The sequence below is a fragment of the Apium graveolens genome, chromosome 9 (genome assembly GCF_009905375.1).
Source record: "Apium graveolens cultivar Ventura chromosome 9, ASM990537v1, whole genome shotgun sequence".
Taxonomy (NCBI): Eukaryota; Viridiplantae; Streptophyta; class Magnoliopsida; order Apiales; family Apiaceae; genus Apium; species Apium graveolens.
This window is the reverse complement of record NC_133655.1, coordinates 285,698,053-285,723,710: the sequence shown is the minus strand read 5'-3', so window position 1 is coordinate 285,723,710 and position 25,658 is coordinate 285,698,053. Positions and strand designations below refer to the sequence as shown.

At 36.7% G+C, this 25,658-nt stretch overlaps 2 protein-coding genes across 3 annotated transcripts; one reads left to right on the top strand and one right to left on the bottom strand.

Annotated features, from left to right (window-relative positions):
• Positions 1 to 5,973: 5,973 nt before the first annotated feature.
• Positions 5,974 to 24,039, top strand: LOC141683601 (helicase and polymerase-containing protein TEBICHI). Of its 2 annotated transcripts, XM_074488338.1 has the most exons (26): positions 5,974 to 6,190; positions 6,944 to 7,395; positions 7,622 to 7,817; positions 7,894 to 8,739; positions 9,049 to 9,113; positions 9,562 to 9,667; positions 9,746 to 9,946; positions 10,727 to 10,933; positions 12,037 to 12,198; positions 12,280 to 12,519; positions 12,761 to 12,973; positions 13,147 to 13,497; positions 13,660 to 13,812; positions 14,826 to 15,047; positions 16,011 to 16,229; positions 16,403 to 16,520; positions 17,387 to 18,567; positions 18,815 to 19,012; positions 19,342 to 19,601; positions 20,823 to 21,012; positions 21,108 to 21,215; positions 21,304 to 21,656; positions 21,823 to 21,931; positions 22,037 to 22,174; positions 22,419 to 22,515; positions 22,623 to 24,039. In XM_074488338.1, exons 1-26 carry the CDS (start codon positions 6,155 to 6,157, stop codon positions 22,688 to 22,690), a joined length of 6,489 nt encoding a protein of 2,162 aa, XP_074344439.1. In that variant the 5' UTR covers positions 5,974 to 6,154; the 3' UTR covers positions 22,691 to 24,039. The 2 variants fall into 2 exon arrangements, with proteins under 2 accessions (XP_074344439.1, XP_074344440.1); XM_074488339.1 differs by lacking the exons at positions 5,974 to 6,190; positions 6,944 to 7,395; positions 7,622 to 7,817 and having other exon boundaries at positions 8,174 to 8,310; positions 8,411 to 8,739.
• Positions 23,429 to 25,248, bottom strand: LOC141683602 (BURP domain protein RD22-like). Its single transcript, XM_074488340.1, has 3 exons — positions 25,095 to 25,248; positions 24,894 to 25,002; positions 23,429 to 24,679 (listed from the first exon to the last, which is right to left on the bottom strand). The coding sequence occupies exons 1-3, from the start codon at positions 25,131 to 25,133 to the stop codon at positions 23,697 to 23,699; spliced, it is 1,131 nt and encodes a 376-aa protein (XP_074344441.1). The 5' UTR covers positions 25,134 to 25,248; the 3' UTR covers positions 23,429 to 23,696.
• Positions 25,249 to 25,658: the final 410 nt, after the last annotated feature.

Genomic DNA, 25,658 nt, shown 5'->3' with positions numbered 1-25,658 from the left:
GCAGGCAAAGCAGGAATACGAGTTGATAGGATTAACGAAGCATCAATACCAGAAAACAGATTCCTCACTTTGTTAGCATCCCATTCCCTTGAACCAGGCAAAAATAACTGATTCACTTTCATATTTCTGTCAACATACGGCCGCGTTTGATCAACTTTAAAGTCATTCTTCCCAACAAGCCACGGGTCCTGATTACATTTAATCGTTCCACCGTCGCCTACTACCCATCTATACCCCTGTAGAACCTCATCTCTAGCTGTAATGACACCCTGCCAGATGAAACTTGACCCTACACCTCTCCTAGCATGAAGGATGTGGGAATCTGGGAAGTATTTCGCTTTAAAAAATCTCGACACAAGAGCCTGAGGTTTAAAGATAAAATTCCAGACATGTTTAGCGACTAAAGCAATATTATATCCATAAAGACTACGAAAGGCCAGGCCGCCCTGACTTTTAGACATTGACAAACCATTCCAAGCAATCCAGTTAATACCTCTCCTATCAGTAGACCCTGACTGCCACCAGTAGTTGTTCATCATCACCTCCATTTCCGCACACATGGATTTCGGAAGTAAAAACGAAGACATACAGTATGAGGGGATCGCTGTAGCCACATTTTTGATAAGGACCGTCTTCCCTGCACGAGATATTTTCTTAGCCTTCCACCCTTGCAGACGTTTCCATAATCTATCTTTAATGAATCCGAAAACTCTTTTTTTCGATCTTCCCACCAAAGAAGGTAACCCCAGGTACATGCTATTCTGAAGATCATTGCTGACCCCCAAGATAGAAGATATCTCAGTTTTCATGTCGTGCTTGACATTTGAACTAAAAAAGATTCCGGATTTTTGATAATTGATAGATTGCCCTGACCAACCTGCATACTCCTCCAGAATATTTTTAACAGCCATTGCCTCATGGCTAGTTGCACGAAAGAAAAGAAAAGAGTCATCAGCGAACAAGAGGTGCGAAATCACCGGGGCTGAGATGCTGACCTTGATACCATGAACAACATCTTCAGAGACAGCCTTAGAGAGTGCTAGAGACAAACCTTCCACACAAAAAAGAAAGAGATAGGGGGACAGTGGATCGCCTTGTCTAATCCCTCTTGAAGGAGTAATAGGACCAATCTTTGCACCATTGAAACAGAATTCATAAGAAACTGTAGAAACACATAACATCATCCAGTTTACCCATTGAGAGCAAAACCCCATAGCTTGCATTCGACCCTTCAGATAACTCCAATCCACTCTGTCATATGCCTTAGAAATATCAAGCTTAAGAGCCACATCGCCAACGTTTCCCTGAGTTGACTTCTTCATGTGATGAATTAGCTCAAAGGCAATCATAACATTATCATTAATGCTCCTATCCGGCACAAAAGCAGACTGATTCTCTGTGATAATTTGAGGAAGAATTCGCTTTAACCTGTTTGCTAAGACTTTGGATAAGATCTTGTATAAAACATTACAAAGCGCTATAGGACGGAGATCCTTCATGCAGCAAGCGTTCTCCTTCTTCGGAATAAGCACAACATTTGTGTCGTTAAGATTAGCTGGAAAAGAATTAGTGCGCAACCACTCTCGACAGCAAGAAAAAACTTCATGTCCCATAATAGGCCAAAAGTGTTGGAAAAAGGCCGGATTTAGACCATCCGGGCCACTAGATTTATCAGGGTGCATCTGTTTAACAGCTGCAGTAAACTCAGCAAAGGATAAATCAGCCACTAGCAATCGATTTTGAGCATCTGTCACACACCTATCCGCTTCATTCCCCTGAAAGCCAGAAGAGTTCTGGTCACCTCTGAATATGTCAAGGAAATAATCTTTAACAATGTTGCACATACCGTCCTTATCATGTACTTGAATCCCACTGTCAGATTCTAAAAAAGGAATGTGATTTACCTTTCTTCGCGAAGAGGCAGAAGCATGAAAAAATTTGGTGTTGGCATCCCCTTCCGTTAACCAAAAGATCTTTGCCCTCTGTTTCCAGTAAACCTCTTCATGAAGGAGAAGTTCATTCAACTTATCTCTCTCTTCAAAGTACATCTTCACCCCATCACTGTCAATACGATTCACAAGCGCGGATAACAACTCTTTTTGCTTCTTCACCTTGTCGCGAAACTTATGAAAGAAGGTCCTCCCCCATCGAGCCATAAAATTTGACACTGAAATAAGCTTTGGGATTATATGAGAAGGAGGAAGAGAGAGCCAATACTCAGATGTTTCTTTATGAAAATTTGGCTCCTGGAGCCAAGTATTCTCAAATCGAAATCGAAACTCCTTCTGAGTAAAAGCCACACTATATAAGTCCAGAAGAATAGGATCGTGGTCTGAAACAGAAGTACGGATTACTGAGAGCTTACACATAGGAAAGGAATGCAGCCATGATCGAGTAGCAAATGCCCTGTCCAGTCTTTCCTTCACCCAATTACTAGTACCCCGAAACTTCTCCCAAGTAAAGCTACCACCTTGAAGACTGATCTCAGCTAACATAGAATCGTCAATAGCAGCTTGGAAGCCTGCCATAAGTGACCGAGCTCTAGGAGTACCCCCCCACTTATCGGCATCATAAAGCAAATCATTAAAATCACCAATTATCGCCCATGGAATCTGAGCCATATCAGCCAACCTACGAATAATATTCCAAGATGTTCTCCTACGATCATTCTCAGGACACCCATAGAAACAGGATAGGGACCACACAGCAGCCCCATTATTAAGAAAATTGACATTAACATGATTTCGAGAATAACTAGTGACTTCACAGTTCACATTATTCCGCCAGAAAATCGCTAAACCACCACTTCGGCCAACTCTATCTACAGAAAAGCATTGAGCAAAACCAAACTTAACTCGAATTTCTTCAACTTTATTTGCATAAGAAATAGTTTCGGATAAAAACAGGAATTCAGGTTTATGAGTCCTAATCAGGTCACCAAGAGCTCGTACTGTACGAGGAAGACCCAAACCTCGACAGTTCCAACTAAGGACATTCATTGGGGCTGGCTAGCTTGCCTTGCAAGCTTAGCCAAATCAGAATCAGAAGAAACTAGACAATCAACATTAGAAAGACTAGTTTCAGGTTTTGTTCCCCCGTTGCCACCTTCTATTTCCATGAATATACTCTCATCTGGGCCTCTCCTTCTCTTATTACGTTCCTCTATGTTAAGCCCAATCAACTCCTCTTCAGAAGGCCCACTATTATTTTTAAAAATTGTCGCTGCTGTAGCCCCGTTTTTACTCCCATAACTGAACCCCGGATTAGTAGCTATAACAGATAATATAGAGCTAACATTACGCTCATGATTACCAGTTTTTATCACTTGTTTACCAGAATCCCCCGAAAATTGCTGATTGAAATTTGAATTCCCGTGAAACACGTCCCAATCAGAATCTCTTTCATCACGGAGAAATTTGCTACGATCTTGCCCAACCGATTTCCTTGCCGGAGCCCTGAGCCATGGCCCCCAATCTCGGACGACATCCGTGGTACGCACAGAAAGTTTCTTGGCACAGAAGCGTTCTGTATGAGTCACCAGACCACACACAAAGCAGAAGTCTCCAAGTCTCTCGTACTTGCACTGGACATTACATTCTACTCCATTCTTCCTGCATATCTTCTTTTTACGTTTTAGAGGTTGCCTCACATCAATACTGATTTTGATACGCATACATTCTCGCCATATGCTAGAATTATTATTTGGATCATAAGAGATAAACGAACCAAAAAAATTACCAAGTTGCTTCCCAGCTACCTCTGTCATTAATCCTGAAGGAACACCAAATAGCTGAATCCAAAACTGCAGGTTAACAAGGGGAACTTCCAGGGGGTCTTCACCGGCACCAATCTTACTGAGAACCAGCATAGCACTATCAAAAGACCAAGGCCCTCCATTGAACACCCAATCCATATCATCCTCATGATAAAACTGAAACAGAAAAATACCTGGCTTTAGATCCTTGATACTTATTCCTCTTGCAGGACGCCATATATCTGCAACATTTGACTTCATACTCCTAATATTCAGGTTCTTCTCTGTTAAAAAATGACCCACAAGACAACACTCAAACTTGTTCGTTACATCTTCCGCTTCCTCATCAAAGATGAGTTCTGTGTTTTCCTCATCTTCAATTCCCATGTCAGCCAATCTCTCATTTAACTCCTCAACTCTCGCCATACCAAAACTCTCACGTTCTTAGGAGAAGAATGGAGAGAAAAACAAAGGCTCTCACTGCATTAGGAGAGAAAAACACTTACGTGTGATAAATTGTTGTAGCGAAGTATATACTAGCAATGCTGTTGCGTTTGTATCAAATGGAACGCAAAGAAAAACACCATTTTAATAATTGTTACAATCAGCAGAGAAATAAAATATAATCAAATATAAGCTTTGATAAAAATTTTCACGCACCATTCTAATTAATGTCAATATCTTATAAAAAATAAAAACATATATAATTTCACATTTGGTCTTTCTTGAGATTGTTTAAAAAAAGTCAAACTTGGGTTTGACCACGAGTACTAGGAGTCAAAATAGAGTTTCGATCAATTTTTTATAAAATCGATTTTAACCCAATTACTCAAAAACCAGATTCGTCGATTCGGCCGATTTATAAAATTAGTACTCGGCCGATTCAATGATTTTTTAAATAGGTACATTTTCACGACCCGTCGTAAGTGGACACGTTGCATATGTTTTTGGTCCGTTATGTTTAATTTGGTTTTAAGTCCTGAGAAAAGGATGATTGCCAAATACACCACATTTTTTTAAATCGGTGACCTAAATACCAAATTTGAGATATTCGGTCAAAAATATCAACGAAATACGCTTTCTTATTTGAATACGCAATCTTATATGAGGTATTTAACCTAATTTTTAAAATTTTAAAATCTAAAATACGCTTTCTGAGACGGGGTATATCAGATACGTTTTTTTAGACCGGATACATGCACGACTACCCAATCTCAGATCGGATCTTTCATCTATTTTTTTTGAAAAATACATTTTACACAAAAAATATTGATCTATTTTTTTTTACTTTGTGGTATTGCAAATATATTCTCAAATATCGTAATATTTCAAAATTTTAAAATAATTGAAAAAATACATTAACAGATGGTAAAAATTCAAATATAAAAAATATTTAAAAAATTATTAAAGTTAAATTAAGACACAAATATTAATAAACCAAAATCAACTAAAAATACAATTAGTTGTATCAATTTTTTTGTTTGTATTCGAGATTGATTTTGGCTGTATTCGAGATTGTATGTAGTTGCATGAAATTGTAAAATTGCATCGAGTTTGCATCTAATTGCATCGATCAACATAAAATCGTATTTTTAAAAAAATATTGTAATTTCTTTTACAAAAAATTTAAAGCATATTTTCACAATTTTATTTGGAACTTAATAATATTTTTTGCAAAAATCTTTTTCTAACTTTAGATATTTTTTTATGAATAAAACTTTAGGGGAGACGACTAAAAATACCATATTTTTAGATCATATGACAAAAATACCATTTTATGAAACTGTTAGCCAAAAATACCAGCCTAATATGGAATGAATGTTTTAATACGCATTTGATGAATGTGTATCTGTAAAAAAATTAAAAATAATATATATATATATATATATATATTTAAAATAATCAGTAAACTAGATTCACATTACGGGAATGCCCATCACAACTTTTGAAATAATTTTACATATCTTTGTAATACGTATCACCAATTTATGTTTTTTGATTCTTTTGATTTTTTTTAACATTAGTTACCCATTTATAAAATACGTATATTACTAATACCCAGATTGTAAATACATATTTTAATAATATTTTTGACCAAAATTTTAAAAAGAAATATTCTTGTCACATAATTTAAAAAATTGATATTTTATCATTTTTTTTCAAACTTTAGGCAATTTTACCCTTGAATTTACAATCAAAAGTGTAACTCCAAAATTCAAACACTCCAAAGCATAAAATTTGAACACAAAGAACAACTTTTTCTTGGTCCCTCCTCCAATTGCCGCCTATACATACGATTCAAATGTATGTATATCAAACCCCATTTGGCGGCATCCCACACTCAATTCTAATCTAGGGTTTCTCGCTTAAATAGCTTCAAATTAGGGTTCTTGCTTCAAAATGTCAAGCAATTCGCCTCGGTCTCGCATCAATCAGGTGTGTGTTTAGCCCCAAGTTTCGATTTTGTGCAAAACCCTAGTTTTTTCTCGGTGTTTTATGTGCCCGATTTGTGGGTTTGTGTGTTTTTAGTTGTTTGTTGTGTATTTTGTAAGCATCTGTTTGATGATTTGTTCTTGATAGTGGGTTGGTGATTTGGTATTGGGTTGTGATTTATAACGATAATATCGAAATGTGTTGAGATTTATAATGTGAGAGAGATAGAGATTTGGAGAGGGAGAGGGAGAGAGAAGGGAGGGTGAGAGACAGAGAGAGAGATAGAAGGGAGAGGGAGAGAGGGAGAGAGAGAAGGGAGGGGGAGAGACAGAGAGAGAGGGAGAGGGAGAGTGAGAGAGAGGTAGAATTATGAAGTTTGTGTTTATCGCATTGGTCAAGTGTAGGAAAATAACGGTGGGTTGCATATATTGAAATTTTTGCATACCTTACGGATTCAGGAGTTCCGTGCACGTTGATGTTCATAATGTATTAATTATAATGATTTCTGATATTTAGGGAACACATGGTATGGATTATGCTGAATTTAGCTGACCTTTATCAAGTAAATTATGGTTTAAATTATACCGATGTTGCAGCATTCTAATTCGTAGATACAGTTTTTTGAAAATGTGTTTTCATGGGAATGGTGTATGATTGTTTTTTTCCTCCTAGCTGAAATTTGCATTCTTATTAATGATTACGTATATTCTAACAAATTTTCATTTTGATTAAGCGTTTTTTTGTTACTCTATATAGTTTTATGCTTCAAAGAAAAAGAGAAAGGAGTCCTCACCTCTGTTAAAGTCTAAGCTGGTCGAGAAAGATGCAAGGATTACTCTTGAAGCATCTCCTGGTGGCAAGGGTTCTTTAGATGGCTTCTTGGTGACTTCACAAGATGATGTACCTCCTGCAGGATCATTGCAGACTAACAATTGCTCATCAGCTAAACTAGATTTTGTTAAAAGGAAGTTGGAATTGGAGGTTAGATTATCTTTAAAAGATGAGAATAAAGAAATTTATTTACCAGGTGAAGGACATTGTCAGACGGCTAAAGCTTCTGGAGAGGCTCAACCGAAAAAGCCCAAGACATCTGATATCGGAGATGTTATTTCCCAAGATCTTGGAAAGGATACTTCAGATTCTACGCATGGTTTGAAAAATCCTGAACTCAAACAGTTCGCAGCTGACTTTTTGTCATTGTATTGCAGGTACTGCATTAGTATTGTTAATATTTTGTTTTGTAATTGTATTTCAACAGAGATTTATTTACAAGAGTTAAGTTGATGCTTTATTATATAGCTTTTTTTATCTTGCTTTTACATATTTTTCAGTCCTCAGAGAAGGGAGCTAGTTTTGTAGGCAAAAAAGGTTAAGCTAGCTTAGTTAATTGTGGAATATTTTGTGCTCACATCACATGATTGTCTTCTCCTACAGCAAAGAAGTTCCACATAGTGCAGCTAAACGACAGGCTAGCCCCTCTTCACTTGGTTTGGAAGAAAAATTGCCAAAGAGGAGGCATTTTAGTAATGATGGGTGCCAGACACTTACCGAGGGAAAAAATTTTAATGAACAGGTTCACTCTAAAGTCATTGCTAAATCTGAAGTAGTTGCGAATACTTTTCCAAGAGAGGTAAGCCTCATCTTTGTCGACCATAAAATCAATGTCAATATGCATAGCTGAAGAAGCGTCACTTGATTTTTAACAGGAGATTGTAAATGATAGTGCCATAAACTTTCAAGCGAGCTTAAGAAAATGTAATAATACATTGGTGGATATGGCTTCCTGTGATACACCGGGGCCCCTAATCAGCAATGGTGGAGTTCATGAAACACCCAAGTCGACGCGTGGAAGCTCCATATTTTCACCTGGAGAAACTTTCTGGAATGAAGCAGTCAAGATAGCTGACGGTTTGTTGGCTGCAAATAAAAACATTCCTGTTAAGGTTGTTGAAAAAATAAAAGGTACCGATGAATCGTACAAGACAAGGAACTTGGACATTCTGACAAATGAGCATAGTGCCAAGCAGTCAAATGTGGTAGGACGTGAAGGTACAAAACGAATCTGTGATGAAGGAAGTGCTTCGTTAGCACTACGCAGGGAAGATGAAAAAAAAATAGAAAAGGTTGTCTCCCCAATGCCTGTTAAGCATATTGATTTCTCTTCTGAAGAGAACATTTTTCAGAAAGAAGCACAACTAAATCAATCTAGACAAATACCTGTAGGAAATGAACAAATGGGAGGCTATTCTACAAACCATAAGCCTCTGAAGAGGGCTCATATCACATCCCAAATGAGTGATGAATTGCCTGAATTACAAGTTAACACAACACCGAGAATTGTTGATGATTTGACCGGGGCTAATGGCAGCATCACATATAGTACCCCAAACAACGAATTCAAATATTCCAATGCCACTCACGGATTTAGTGAAGATAATACTCCATCAAGTTTCCTATGTCATAAGGATCGTCTGGATATCATCAATTGGCTTCCATCTGAAATTTGCAACACATATCGGAAAAGAGGAATATCAAAACTGTATCCATGGCAGGTAGAGCTTTTTGATCAAGATGGATTTTGATCACTACAATTATTGTTCTTCTTACTTGATAATGGATAAATATTATTTGCATAATTTTGTAGTGTTCTGTGTTCACCTGTTCAATTGCTTTTATATCCTGCTTGAAATTGTTATTGATTTTTCTACAGTAGCTAGTTTAATGTTTTTTTTTTAATTTTGTAGCGCATACTAATGAATTTTTATAAAGAGCACTAGAAAGCATAATCATTTATGAAGGCCGTGTATCTGGTGTTGTTAACTTGACCATCCAGTGTGTCATCATAACTTTCTTCTTTTCAGGTTGACTGCCTTCAGGTTGACGGTGTTTTACAGAGAAGGAATCTCGTGTATTGTGCGTCTACAAGGTATTCTGCATGCATTATTTAATTTTATTTTAAATACCATCATAGAATTAAAAACAAATATAATTCCGGGTGAAAGAGACAGCTAATTATGAAACTTTTTCCTCCAGTATAATGCATACACAATAAAGTCCGATCTCTTTTTGTCCACAACTATTACTCATCTTCAGTGCTTAGCACTCTTGGATTATTTCTTTTGAAATTTATCGTTTTAGAAGTTGCATTTCACTTTGATGGGATTCCTTCTTTTGGCTCGATATCTGTTAGAAGTTCAATTGGAATATGGTTGAGCATCTAAAATTCTTCCTTTGCGATGAGTCGGTGATGATGTTTTCATATATTATTTACTTCTTAAATCCATTACGGTATCGTGCACTGTGTTCAGTAGAATGTGTTTCATGAGTGTGTAAATGCAGAATGTTTATTGATTTCATTCTTTGATTGTCCTCAGTGCTGGTAAAAGTTTTGTTGCTGAAATCTTAATGCTGCGGCGTGTCTTGTCAACTGGAAAAATGGCCCTTCTTGTACTACCATATGTATCAATTTGTGCAGAAAAGGTGAGCTCATTGCAATACCTGTGCTTGATATTACACTTTTTTCTTTGAGGGGCTGGATTAATGTCTGGATGTGTGCAGGCTGAACATCTCGAGGCCCTTCTTGAACCACTTGATAAGCATGTCCGGAGTTATTACGGAAACCAAGGTGGTGGAACTCTTCCCAAAGATACCTCTGTAGCTGTTTGTACAATTGAGAAGGCAAACTCATTACTTAACAAATTGTTGGAAGAGGGTCGGATGTCAGAGGTTGGAATTATTGTGATAGATGAGCTGCATATGGTTAGTATTTATAGGTTTCGTAATTATTTTTTCTGAAATTCCACTTGAATTTTCCTTTAAAATTTAGTTTCATCCCGCATAAGTTCTCACTTTCAGTTTTTGGTATTAAAATTGACCTGAATTCTTTGTCAGCACGTCAATTGCTAATTCTGCAGAAATCCTTGACATGTATTTTTTTAAATGACATATTTATATGATGGAGTTACATAAGTTTTTCTTCTATTCACACGGACTCTTACCTCCTTGCTATTCTAATAATATATAGTAAAATACAGATACGATACTGTAGGCACTGTTCTAATATTTGTTCTTTTAAAAACAAATGTTTACGGTCTTAGGTGTCGTTTATCTAGTGTAATCTGCCTATTAAGCTAGCAAACCAGACACTTTAGACAGAAAAAATGGATACATCATGGTTAACTCCTACTTTAGGTTTAAGTGGATAGATGTCATAAAAAGTTGAGCATCCTGATTAATCCATGTAGGGTTCTAAATGCTATAATTTAACACCCTTTGCTGATCTTAACCATTGGCATATTCATGGTAATAAGTTTTGATGCTGTGACTTAATTCAGTAGGCTTTGTCCATGCGATTTTCCTAGGGCCAAGACTATGTGGCCTTATGCAAGCTCCCATTATTCTTGTGTGTTCTGGGCAGTAGCGAGGGCATTGAATGATAAAAGGAGGTTCTTGTTGCATTACAACAGTTCAGTATTCCCTTCCACATCTCTCATTCTAATCTATAAATCATATAATTTTCCCACCCCTCTTCTTTTTTAGGTAGGGGACCAAAATAGAGGTTACCTATTAGAGCTCATGTTGACAAAGCTACGGTATGCTGCTGGTGAAGGCAGCACAGATTTATCTAGTGGTGAAAGTTCTGGTACAAGTACAAGCAGTGGTAGAAATGATCCTGCTCATGGTATTCAAATTGTAGGGATGAGTGCCACCTTGCCAAATGTTGCTGCAGTTGCTGACTGGCTTCAAGTAAGTATAAATTGATAATGTACATGCATCCTTCTTCCCAATCCTAATTTATGTCTTGTTGGAGAAGTCTGAGCAAAATTTATGTATCATCTAACCATTAAATTACAGCAAAAGTAAGACGAAGAAATTTGCAATATAGGAAAGTCTTTTTGATCTAAGCAAATAAATAAATGTTAGGCTAAATCTGAGGTCTCTGAAATAAATGGATTGATAAAAGAAAGGTAACAAAGAAGACAAATATCAGACATCAAGGGAAACGAAGTTAAGTTAAAAAAAAACTCTTTTGAGGTGTTCTTCTACAAACTCCAATCAGTTGGTCTTTCTTTTAGCTCAACTACGAAGTTCAGTAGCACAAAAAAAAATATGCTGCAGTATCCTGTATGGTAGACACTTGATTGCTTTGAATATTGCATTGCTACCTGAGATCACATCTCTATATATTTTATGTAGGTATCAAGTTCAAATATCTTTTTGAATGCAGATATTTTACACAAACTTATTATATTATCTTTTTTTTAATAAGGATGCATCTTAAACAAGCAATTTCAGTTCCTTTCTGTTTTTTGTTTAGTACAAGTTTAGCACTCCTCTATCTTCCCCCATCCCATATGTTCACAAATATGACAGCTTTGTATCTGAAGCTATCTGTGCCACATTAATACGCTATCAAACCATTTTAATCTTTTGCGTTCATTTGTACAAACAATGAGCTTGCCCTCTTTCTTCCTTTTCAATAAGAAACAACTACGAGGAGGTATAGTATATGTTAAATATTAAAATCTAATAGTTTTCGCCAAGCTTGAGATAAATTTGCACTGTTATATATATGTAATCTGTAATTCTTGAAATACAGGTTTTCTTTAGAACAGTTAGGCATGTGCGTATATATGATCAAATCAAAGAATTATTGCTACTTAGTAACATTTTTGAGCAAGTGGCAAAATACGAATTTGTTGGTGTACTTTGTGGTATATGTACATGTATGACAACATATAGGTGAACCGGGTAGGCGAGCATGATAAAAATGTCCATTACCTGCTCGATAGAAACATTTTCTTCGCCTGTTTTGCTGCTCTTGTATATATTTTCACTCATGTTTGCAGGCAGCATTATACCAGACAGATTTTCGACCTGTTCCACTTGTGGAATACATTAAAGTCGGAAACACAATTTATAACAAAAGTATGGAAATCATCAGGACCATTTCTAAGGGAGCTGAGCTAGGCGGTAAAGATCCAGATCAAATTGTAGAATTATGCAATGAGGTTAGAATTTTCTTATATTCTATGTGGCCTTAATGCTTTAGCCTAAACAACTGTACATCTGAAATGGAACCATGTCAACAGGTTGTCCAAGAGGGTCACTCAGTGCTAATGTTTTGTTCGAGTAGGAAAGGATGTGAATCAACTGCTACACATATTGCAAAATATATCAAGAAATTTTCTGTCAACTCTTGCAGCGACCAAACTGAGTTCAGTGACATCAATTCTGCCATAGATACATTGCGAAGGTCTCCGGCAGGATTAGATCCTGTACTAGAAACAACTCTTCCTTCTGGTGTTGCTTACCACCATGCCGGTCTTACTGTAAGTGTATAATGTCTATCAAATTTACCATGTTGTAGGTTCTCTTACTAAATCAGGTTCACTCTGTGCTAGTATTAGATGTTTCTCATGTTCCTTTAATGTTGTATTGTTATCAGCTGGTTTATACCTTTAATTCGTAACTTCGTGGTTTTTATCTTGGGCACACTCTAATACATCACATTTTGTTGATGCTGTTCTTATCATATTTTACATTTGAAGACATAAGTAATATGTAATGCAGGTTGAGGAAAGAGAAGTTGTTGAGAGCTGCTACCGTAAAGGACTTGTACGCGTCTTGACTGCAACATCAACATTAGCTGCAGGTGTTAACCTGCCTGCCAGGAGGGTTATATTTCGACAGCCTAGGATTGGTCGTGATTTTATAGACGGAACAAGGTACAGGCAGATGTCTGGTCGAGCTGGACGGACAGGAATAGATACCAAAGGCGAGAGTGTATGTGGTTCTGTGCACCTCTAGTATCATTATACTACTTATTTGTCATGGCAATAGTACTGCTGCTCCACAGAAACTGTCCAAAAATTGCCACTTAAAAAAATACTTGTAAGCCATTCTCTCAATGGCTAGATGTCTGATTACTGCAATTGTTTTAAAATATTTTCATTCAGGTGCTAATATGCAAGCAGGAAGAGGTTAAAAGGATAAGGGGACTCATTAATGACAGCTGTCCACCGTTGCATTCTTGTTTGTCAGAAGATAAGAATGGGATGACACATGCAATATTGGAAGTCGTCTCTGGTGGAATTGTTCAAACAGCGCGTGATATTCATCGTTATGTTAGGTGCACTCTCTTAAATTCAACAAAACCATTTGAAGATGTAGTGAAATCTGCACAAGATTCTTTAAGGTGGTTATGCCACAAGAAGTTTCTTGAATGGAGTGAAGATACTAAGCTGTATAGCAGTACACCTCTTGGCCGTGCATCATTTGGCAGTTCTCTGTGTCCTGAAGAATCACTAGTAAGATTCACACACTACTCACTATTTGTATACTAATCTTCAAGTTTCATGTTAAGTGCTATCAGTTCTCAAAGTTTTGTTCTATCTGTAATTGTGTTGTAGTCCTTAAGTGGAGTACTGCTGAATATACTCTAATAGTATATTTCAAAACTATACTTTTAGATTGTGCTGGATGATCTTTCACGGGCAAGAGAAGGATTTGTACTTGCATCTGATCTGCATCTAGTGTACTTGGTAACACCCATTAATGTTGATGTTGAACCAGATTGGGAATTGTATTATGAAAGATTTATGGAATTATCTCCACTTGATCAGGTAATTTGGCTTCTTGTTCAACAAAACTTGGTGCATAATTATGCATAAATTTTGAGTATCTCCTTGTTAGACATTGGATTAATCAATGTTATATTCTACCTGAAAGTTGAATCTTTGCGTACTGTACGATTGATGCAGAACTAAATTAATAGATTGTTAAAAGTAAGGGACAAACCGTCTCCGCAGAGACTCGGTAGAAACACAAATAAATACTCATACTATTAAATATTCAACAATTCAAAATACTCAAATCTGATTATATAAAATGGTTACTAATTTCATCTCCTTATAAATTCTATCTTTTATCAAATAAGAAACTAATCCTAATAATTCTGTAGATTTCTAATAGATAACTGTTACCATTTATTTATATTCTAGAATATTCCTAATAGATCATACAGCTACTAATTACAAATGTACTTGTATATAAATGAAAATATATAAAAAAAATTAACAAGCAATTTATTCATGTCTTGCAATGCTTCAAGCATGTACCACTTCTTACATTGCTTCAAGATGGTTGAAATCTGAGAAGTTATTTTAAATTTAACACTTCCTGTTTATAGTCCAGTCACAATAATAAGTAATTGTCAGGGGCATGTGAATGCCAAATGTATATGTATCTTTGTGTGTAATTATATTGGAGACCCTAGACAGAAGATTTAAATTTTACACTTTTTTAAGTCCAGATATCAGCAACTGTTACCTTCACACAGAAGGTCATGTTAATTCATTATGGAAGTTAGAATAATAGAACACATATCGTCCCATAATTCTCAATCGCATAAAAGAGATATATTCTAGAGAGATCTGTCATGCAGTCATGCACTTTTGCGAATTGCTTCCTTAACATTGCAAAACCTCTCTTCCTTAAAAGGATTTTTTTGCATGTGTGTTGTTACTGTCACACTTGAATACCTAATCATTTTGTATGTAATATCCATCAATATCCTGTAATTTACATGTGACATATGTTTAGAGCCTGCACTTCATTAAACTTCCTTGGTTTTCAGTCAGTAGGAAACCGTGTGGGAGTACAAGAACCCTTTTTGATGCGCATGGCTCATGGTGCTCCAGTGCGCACCTCAAATAGAACAAGGGATAGCACAAAAGGGTTCCAGGGAAGGTCTGAAACTAGACATGGTGTATTAAGCTATGGCGTGCTTTCTGATGAACAATCACTACGAGTGTGCAAGCGCTTTTATGTTGCTCTTATTTTGTCAAGACTTGTGCAGGTAATCTTATTTTAGTTTTTGGTTGTAGTATGGAGTATGAATTATCCTGCATTACATGAAATTGTTTATTGAAGTAAAAGATTTTATACTTATTCGTACTGTATAGCCAAACACATGCATATACTAGTGTTTGAGACTGCAAGGGACCATTATCTCAATATATGTGCTGTTCATCCGTTGATAAGACTCTGCTTCCAATATATTATATTCGTCAACTTCACAAAAGAAAATTGGATAATTTGTTTATCTGAAGGCTGATGCAATTTTATTTTCTAAATACAAAACCGGAAGTAGTTGTACTGCTTGAAATAATTTTAATATTACTCCCTCTGTCCCATTGAATTCAATACATTACTTTTTGTTAGGCTTTTCACTGCTCATTTAAAACATAACTCCACAATATTTTTTTAAATTTTTTTTCCCTGAATAAAAGTTTTATGTTTAAACTTTTATTCAAAAGAAAAAAAATTAAAACAACATTATGAAACTATATTTTATAGAAGCCTCAAAATGTTTTGCAATTCCATGGGACGGAGCCAGTGTTACAGATTTCGGAAATCGGAACTATTCAGTTGAGGTACCGATTTACGATTTATCGGACGATTTTTAAAAAATCGGATGATTAATCGGCGATTTATCGGAAATCGGTCAAATCGGACAAATATTTTTGACGGATTTTTGAGCGATAAATCGGCGATTTTTGAAAAATCGGCCGATTTCTATAACAGAGGACGAAGCTAGTAATAAGTATTAAAGCTAAATTCAGATGAATATGTGTATACATATCATTTTTGAATTTAGTAACAAGCTAAGTTTACATTTTTAATTAAATTGGCCAAGTATTGGATATTCCCATTTATGCTTCCTTTTTATGTGCTTTTTTCATTTATGTGTATCACTCCTATGTGGGCTGACAGTACCAAGGTTTAAGGTCTAGTGAAATTTCTATACAATTATGTACAGGAAATACCTGTGACTGAGGTTTGTGGAGCCTTTAAAGTGGCTCGAGGCATGGTTCAAGCCTTACAGGAAAATGCTGGAAGGTTTGCTTCAATGGTTTCTGTATTCTGTGAGAGGCTTGGGTGGCATGATCTTGAAGGCTTGGTAGCGAAGTTTCAGAATCGTGTATGCTTTGGAGTCAGAGCGGAGATTGTAGAGCTGACTACTATCCCTTTTGTTAAGGTATGCATCTCTTTTTCTTAACCTTTTTAAATGCAGTTCAATAGTTTAATTTTAACAGATCAAATTTTTTGTAACTTTTATTGACATTTCACACCTTGAGCTGACAAGTCAAAAAAGTCGTTAAGAATTTCCCTTATTCTTGGTGCTATATGTTATCATCTTCTTGCATTTAGGGATCTAGAGCAAGGGCACTTTATAAAGCTGGTATGCGTACACCTCAAGCAATTGCTGAATCACCGATTCCTGAAATCGTCAAAGCACTTTTTGAATCTTCAGCTTGGGCTGCAGAAGGTAATCTTTTCTTGTATGGAATGAATCATGTCTTGGATGTATTTCATGCCCTTGTATATGGACCCTTTACCTGCATTTTGTTTTCTTGCACATTTTTGTGAAATATATATTTTGTTTTATTTTGCATTATTTTAGTCAATGTGAAGTGCACAAATGTTGTTTTTGGAGTATATTTTGCATTTCAGTCATTGTCATTTTCTCTATTTTCTCTCTGTCCCACTAGGCGCAATATACTTGTATGAAATGCATTATTTTCTGCTCCTTATAAGAAACTTGTTTGTCATTAGTCATTACCCTTGTCAATTTGCTGCATGCATACATATTATTAGTAATCTGTTTCTCTTCAAAAATCTGCTGGTGCTAATCACAAAAAAAGATGTTATGTAAGTGGCGGTTGTTTCAGCGTGGCATTACAAATTTGAAATGAACTTTATTTCATGTATTTTGTGTAACTTTTTTTCCATTGATTATTTTGGATGAAAATGTTTGACTATTTCTAAAGTTATTGGGGCTACCTCCTCCGATATTCACATAGGTACTGTATGCACAACTGTGCAGTTTGGCCTCTGTTTATTAACAAACATAATTGAGCATTGCCTGTAAGCATATTCTGCAAGATCTTCAGTTTACTACATTATGTTAGTAGAATATGTTGGCAAGATGTTACTTTGTAATGCTTATTTAATTTTCTTCACGTTATATTTGCTCAGATGTAATATTTCAATGGTTGGATCTTCATTAGCTCAAATTTCTCGCCAGTTTCGTTTCAGGAATTTTATATGATTCGTGTATCCGTACATATTAAAGGGTATAATGAGCTTAAAATATGAACTTCAACTTTGACATGTTTGATGTATTTAATGCAGAGGGTTCAGCTCAGCGGCGAATACAAATGGGAGTAGCGAAAAAGATAAAGAATGGTGCTCGGAAAATTGTTTTAGATAAAGCCGAAGAGGCAAGGCTTGCTGCTTTCTCAGCTTTCAAATCCCTCGGACTTGAGGTTCCTCATTTACCTCAAGCCCAACTACCAATTGCTGCAGAAAATGCCAGCAGAAAAGAACGATCCACCTCTTCTGGGGAAGAAACAACGAGCAGTATTATATTGAAACCAGTTTTAACCAGACAATCCTTTGAAATGTGTACATCTAAGGATATAGTAAATTCTGATATTGGAGACGAATCAAAAAAACCATTTAATGGTGGATTTCAAGTACCTGGAGCAACATCTGAAGCTGGAAACATGCATGACACAAAAAAGCTTGTTGTAGGATGTAAAGAGTCTGCTACTCTTAGTTATGAGCTTAAAGGTAGTGCTAATTGCATCGGCAATGCAGAAACAGCGGTGTCTTTGCCCCTTAAAGCAACAGAAGTTGGGAACAGGTTAGATAACAAGTACGTCAATAATCTTAGGCAGGATCCAGATGTGAAAGACAATAAAAGCCATAACAATAAGGATCCTGCTTCTGAAAAGGGTCCAATCAATGCAGTCAAAACTCCTGGTGGATTCGAATCTTTCTTGGACCTCTGGGATAGTAGAGAAAATTTCTTTTTCGATATTTATTACAACAAGCGATCTGAATTTAACTCCCTTGCCCCCTTCGAAGTTCACGGGGTAGCAATATGTTGGGAAAATTCTCCAGTGTACTATATCAATCTTCCAAAGGATTTATTCTCTTCAGAGAATGAAAGTAATAATAATGTGTCAGCAAATTTTTCTAATTCTAAGAAGAACTTATTGGCACAAAAACAGCTGATAGAGGTGGCGAAAAGAAGGTGGGGCAGAATTTCTCGAATAATGGGCAGAGAAGATGTCAAAAAGTTTGGCTGGAACATGAAAATTCAAATTCAAGCACTTAAAAATCCTGCCTTTTCAATTCAGAGATTTGTTGGCCTGAACCTTGGTTCTAAGAGTATGGGTCTAGAACTTGTTGATAGCTCGTATTATATGCTCTCTCCGATTCATGTAAAAGGTGGAGTCGACCTTTCTATTGTTGCGTGGATCCTTTGGCCAGATGAAGAGAGAAGCTCAAATCCAAATCTTGAAAAGGTCAATTTTTTAATCATAGTCAAAAGAATAGGTGGATCTTATAATATGTATTACAGGAGTATTTTGCCTTCCAATCTAGTGATATTGTGCAGTTATTTCAATATATAAATATGGTGCAGTTGCGTACTACCTAAGGGAGTATATTATATATATTTGAGAAATAGTTGTAAACAAAGTGTATTATCCTGTTACATCTTAATACTCCATCTGCTGATCTGCTGCATCTAAAGTGCCGCTATACCTGCAGGAAGTTAAAAGAAGGTTGTCCAGTGAGGCAGCAGCAGCTGCTAGTCGTTGCAGTAGATGGAAAAATCAAATGCGTCAAGCTGCACATAATGGTTGCTGTCGGCGTGTTGCACTATCGAGGGCCCTATTTTCTGTACTGTGGAAACTTTTGACTTCTGAAGAACTCATGGAAGCGCTCTTGACCATTGAATCCCCTCTGGTAAGATATTTCTCATTTATTGTTTGGTTTTTTTCATTTTTGATAAATTTGTCCGGATATCAACTCAACACTTCTTATCTTGAACTAGTTGAGATGCCCTAGTGATGGCTTACATAATAGCTAGAGTTTTGTGGCCCGGAAAAGAGTTTTTTGCTAGAGAAATTGCTCCATTAGCTTTAACTAAGAGCCATCCGAAGGGTGTTGGATAAACTTTTACAGTTTTACTATCTAGTTCACCATAAATTTTATATATTTCCTTTTACAGATTAATTTTTTTTTTGGTTGCAACGTGCACACTAAAAAGTATGTATTATGTCTATATGATACAGGTTAATATTCTTGCAGACATGGAGCTTCGGGGAATTGGCGTTGACATGGAGGGATGTATTCGGGCTCGATATCTGTTAGGAAAAAAGCTGAAGTGTCTTGAGAAGGAAGCTTATAGGCTGGCTGGTATGACATTTTCCTTATACGCAACGGCTGATATTGCAAATGTACTCTTTCAGCGGTTGAAGCTGCCAATACCAGAAGGATACAATAAGGGGAAACAACATCCTAGTACTGATAAGCAGTGTTTGGAATTACTAAGGTGAATATAAAGATTATTATTTTTATTGTCTTGTCTAAGTTTACTCAATTCCAAGTCAAAAAGAATGTAAATAAGATCTGCAGTTCCCTATGTATATGACTTTCAGGCAATTGACAGAGTATGATATTGTGGTCTGTTAAATATTAAAACTTAATATGCTTTCTGATAATTAGCAAAAACTAGGTATCTGATATCTGCAATTCCTCTCTAGTGACATACATAATACCATTTGTTATGTTTTTTTCCCTTTATTAATACCCGCACCACAAAACCTTGATCTGGAAACATCCTTTAGTGGTTATATTGAAACTCCTACAATTTGTATGTTGTGCTGAGAAGACTTTTTTTGCTTTTGTTAATGAACATGTATATGGACGAAAATCGTGTCTACCTCGCCTTGTCATTACTTTCTGATACCTCTTTACTGCTAGACTGGCATGCCTGAGTTTTGACTTGTCATTGCCACTATATAATATAAAGTACGGTCGTGGAAACGGGATCTATATATTTTCTGTTAGTTAGCCAGCAAACAACACTTCCTTTTTAGTGTTCAGCAGAAACAAATTTCAGTTGTCAATTGCCAATATAAGTACCAAGATTTATCTACGAACATGTTGATGATTCATCTGATAAAGTGAAAAGTATGTATACATATCACCTATGTCTATTGTTGATGTCACACCCTAGCTTATACAGTAGGATTTTATTTTAGCCATTTGGTAATAATTTTTGCAACTGGTCATGGATTTTTGCTCAGATAAGTTAGTTTGAAGTGATTTTCTCTTTGTACAACTTAGACTGAATCGTTCTCCATGTGGCTTTTTGCTTATCCTTTCAACTTCGATTTGGCTGTTGTTGGCTTAGCAAACTTTTGCAAATTTCTTGAGACTAGTTTTGTGTCCAGCTGTTTGACAAGAAATGTGATAACAAAGGTTCTCTAATATATTTTATAATAAAGGTCGATCACAGAAATTTAAACAAACAAGCACTGTTCACCTACCGAGATTCGAACCCTCAATTTCTATCACGAAGGGTATCCGCCTGGCTAAGACTCGCAGATGAAAATTTGCAGATATCCTTGTATTCTACAAGATCTTGATGTTAGTTCTAGTCTGCACTACTTTACTACTAGCCTGCATTCTCTTTGATGATTAATGTTCACAACTCATGGCTCATGCTACACAGTACATACATGTTAAGTGATGAATTTGTTTATTATAGGCATGAGCATCCAATCGTTCCCATCATTAAGGAGCACAGAACATTGGCAAAACTCCATAACTCTACGTTGGGAGCAATATGCTCTCTTTCGAGGCTTTCTATGAGGACACAAAGATACACTTTGCATGGCCATTGGCTCCAGACGTCAACAGCAACTGGGAGACTATCAATGGAGGAACCTAATCTCCAGGTTTGGATTATTTTTACTTGGTTGTACTCCTCTTTTCCGTCTCTTATAAATTTCCAGTTGCATTGAATTAAGTGGTGTAAGTCTGGTTGCTCTAGTGTGTTGAGCATATGGTGGACTTCAAAATGAGTAACGACGAAAAAGGGGAAGGGACAGATGACGAAAATTACAGAATCAGTCCTCGTGATTTCTTTGTCCCTACTCAGGTAGTGTGTGCTTCTAATCCATCATTATTCGATTGATATTCTTCCCAATAGTTGTACATTCATATGTAATTGTTAACAATTTTTGCAGGAAAATTGGTTACTGCTAGCAGCAGATTATTCCCAGATAGAACTAAGACTGATGGCACACTTTTCTAAAGATCCGTCATTAGTTGAACTCCTCAGTAAACGCAACAGTGATGTCTTTAGGATGATTGCCGCAAAATGGACAGGAAAGGTGGAGTCCTCTGTCAGTTCTACTGAAAGAGAACAGACTAAGAAATTGATCTATGGGATTCTGTATGGAATGGGTGTCAACACTCTCGCTGAACAACTAGAGTGCAGTTCAGAAGATGCTGCAGAGAAAATCCAGAACTTTAAAAGGTCCTTTCAAGGTGTTGCTTCTTGGCTTCAAGAAGCAGTAATGTGCTGCCGTCGGAAAGGGTAAAGCAGTTTCTTGCTAATTAAATATGTTCGCAGTTTTACCACACTGTACAAAGTTCAGAGAAATATTTGATTTTTTTTTGTGTTATTGTTATCATGGTCAATATATAGTTTTCTGAGTAATATAATGAAGTTTGTACTTATTCGTGTGAATACCGTGATACAGATATGTGGAGACCCTCAAAGGAAGAAAGCGTTTTTTGGCAAACATTAAACTCGGAAACAGTAAAGAAAAATCTAAAGCTGAGCGACAAGCTGTAAATTCTATATGTCAGGTATGTTTTATAGTCATGTTTTTTTCATGCTTTTGGTAGTTTCTCTATGAGAATTTGCTTTTGATTGAAAATATCAAATGTTGAATTCTGGTTACTGCTTTTCAGGGGTCCGCTGCTGACATAATCAAAATTGCAATGATTAATTTACACTCTGCACTTACTCAAGCTGTTAGTGAGTCCGATTTGAGCACTGGACTTGAAAGATTTCCCCATCTTAAAGGCCGCTGCCGAATACTTTTACAGGTTTTCCTGAATGCCCCCCCCCCTCTCTCACACACACACACACACTCGTTGCGGTGCTTTAAGGCATGTCTTCAACAAAACCAAATATTTGTAGACATGTTGTAAATATCTGTAGCTGATTCAGAGTTCTCAATTCTCTCAATTTTTTGTTACAGTCTCTACTCTGTTTGTCAGCTCCGTTAGATCATTCGTACTATTCATATTTGAATTCTTGTCGTAACGAGATAACTTTTGTGCGGTTTAGGTACATGATGAATTAGTACTTGAAGCTGATCCTTTAGTTATAAAGGAAGCTGGATTATTGCTACAAAAGACCATGGAAAGTGCCGCTACACTTCTTGGTATGATTGAAGAACATGTTGATTTTAAATGTTGGAAATTAACGATTTTAAATTGCTATTTTTGAACTTCGACTTCAAGAATTGTTTCTAACATCTTTATTTTCCAGTTCCTTTGCCTGTCAAGCTGCAGGTTGGGAGGACATGGGGAACTTTGGAGCCTTTTTCCCTAGAGTAGTTTAAGTATGGAGTTGCTACCACAAGTTCATAAATTAAATGAACTTTGTTTGACCCAGCTTTTTCCCAAATTTAACAAAGTCGGAGTATAGTGATCAGAGCTTAGTATGCTCTCTCGTGTGTTCAACATTTGCAAACCGGCCAAAGTCTGTTGTTGATATTGTAGGATGCATATTAAAATTCCTTGTGGCAATCGCCAGTCCACAACAGGACTAGTACCGAAGATGGGAAGGTCGAGATAAAGCTCCAGCAGGATGTAGATACACGAGTTTCAAGCTAAAAAACGAAGCTCAAGAGGATGATATGCACAAGATAAACCCTTACAGCTTACAATTATTGAAAATTTTGCCTCTCCATTGCTCTACATGCTACGGAAATGGAGGATTAAGAAAAATATTCTTGCAGATAATTCTTTGTTGTGATAAATACTACTAAATAGCATACGCAAACCATGTATTCCATGAGTTTTCTTCTGTATATGTGTAACAGCAACCGCGGATTACTTCATGGAAAGCAAATTTTGTAAATAAAAGAAAATTTGGTTAGCAGATGAATCTCTTCTGTTTTTACATTCAGTAGTCCCTTACTGGCTTTAGAATGTGTTTATGTTTGCGAGCATTGCGTTAGATGCTCATACCGTGTGTATTAGCTGATATAAACCTTCTTGCTTGAAAATCTATGCCATCCTATTCAGGTTCTAAATATTATTTAGGACAGTATGAATTTAGAACTTCTGGCAGACACGAAAAACTAGAGTTTTATACAAATGGCTCACGAATGAATGCCTTCTTATGAGTACAATCCTTGTATGTAAAAAGGTGCAGACGATACATTCTTATATTACATATAAGTTTATATATAATGTGTGTAAAAAGTTTACATACTGAAGCAGCTACCATATCTCACTCCTTCACAGATGTAACATACAAAAGACAGGAGCTTATAACACTCCACATAGAGCAGAACTGTAATCACTAACAAGTCTTGACGAAACCTAGAAGTACCATTTAACTGCGAGGAACCCAGACGACGTGATCCTCTGGAAGAAAATGGCAGACAGGAACACTTCCGGGCTTAACATTGAGCACCTGAAACGCCAAATGTTTGGGATTCCACGAGGAAGTATCCGTGTGACAGATGGCTGCTGCTTTAGCCTTTGTTCCGTCATTTCCAACGAGTGAAACTGTGTAGGCCTTAACATTGTTGGTCTTGTGGCAGTAAAACACAGCATATGCATACTTTTGCTTGTGACAAATCACAGCCTTTTCTGCCAGTTTTTTGGATCCAACAATTGTGTACTTCTGCAGTTTACTCTCCTTCTCGACATCTGTTGAGACAGCGTTAACTTTTTCTCCTAATTTAGAAGTAGTGAAATCAACCATGGACTCCAGTGAAGTTGCACAGAACTTCTCTTCGCCCTTGACTGCTGGTGCTTCGCATTCACTGATCGTGTTCTTCATCGTTTCAGATTCGTACGTGTTCTCTTCTACGGAGAATTTGGTTAAGATTTCTGGTAGCCTTGCAGATGAGAATGGAATGGAATCAGCAACCTTTTTAGGCAAGAAAGTTGCTGGAGTACTAGACTTGGTGAAATGAAGATTCATGTTTGTTCCCTGGTGCAAATCTTTCTCCAAGAAAAACAAGGCTACATTGGGATTATCATGAAGCTGATCTGCAGAGGCAGCATAGTTATACATGAATGGGTTTTTGCCTGCATGGACACCAACATAAACAGGCTTGCCTTTGTGTCCTGACCGGACAACTACGCCTCCTTTGCCAACGCCAACATTAGTACGTTTCCCTGGCTTTCCGGTGCTTACACCAACACCAGATCCTTTTCCAACATGTACATTAGTGCCTCCACCCTTGCCTGTGTGCACACCTACGTTGCCTTTTCCGACGTTTACCTTAGTGCCTCCGCCCTTGCCTGTGTTGACATTTACGTTTCCCTTTCCTACGTTAACGGCTGTGTTTTTCTCATCCAACCATTCTACAAATCAAGATTTTTTTACGTTACAAACATGTGTGACTAAAGCGGGTGCTGAGTAACCAGCTCATCTAAAACCTTAAGGCGTCACAGAAAGGCCCCAATAGGATCATATCAGAGTAAGGTCCCGATAGGATCATATAGTTAACAACAGGGCTTAAGATTTATGCAGAAGCATTAACAAGATTTATACATGAAGTTTGATGAGTTCACTAACCAGGAGATTGAAGAAGTTGACTAATGGATTTAGGCATGGGAGTGTTAGGCAAAACTGATCTCCAGTAGTCTTCAGAAGATAGATCTGCATGACTTGCCACAAATACTACCTGCAACACATCGTAACGACACATTAAAATCGAGAAAAAAAATATTAAAAGTTTCGTCGAAAAGAAGAGAATGATTTGAAGTATAAACTTACAGAAAGAAGTGCAAACAGATGGAAGAGATTGAACTCCATTGCAGCAGATATAACTCAAGACTGTAAAGCTATTGAAGTATATGTGATTGCATGAGAAGAAGGCAAGTGAAGTTGAGTATTTATAAGCAAACTAAAATATGTGTCATCATATAGTAAATGTAACAAGTAAAAGCAACATATCACCTATATTTGACACCTCCTTTAATTATTTCAACTGTCACTGCCTTATTGGCTCACAAAATTAATTCCAAATGTACAAATGGCCAGACAATTAATTGTAAGTTTGGTTCATGTCTTGTATTTCTTCTCTTAACTAGTCTACATATTTCAAGCTATAGGGGCAATGTTAATATAACTTGTTCACCCTGTAATAACCTGACTTACTGTCAGATTTTTTAGTTTCTCGTAGGCTGAAACCCTGTGGAGGGAGCGAGTGAGATACCACTAGGGGTAAACGAGTCAAACTGTTCGTGAACTACTCGAACTTGATACGTAAATATTTGAATTCGACTCGGTAGTAATCGAGCCGAGTTCGAGCTCGAACTTTTCGAATTTTTTACCGAA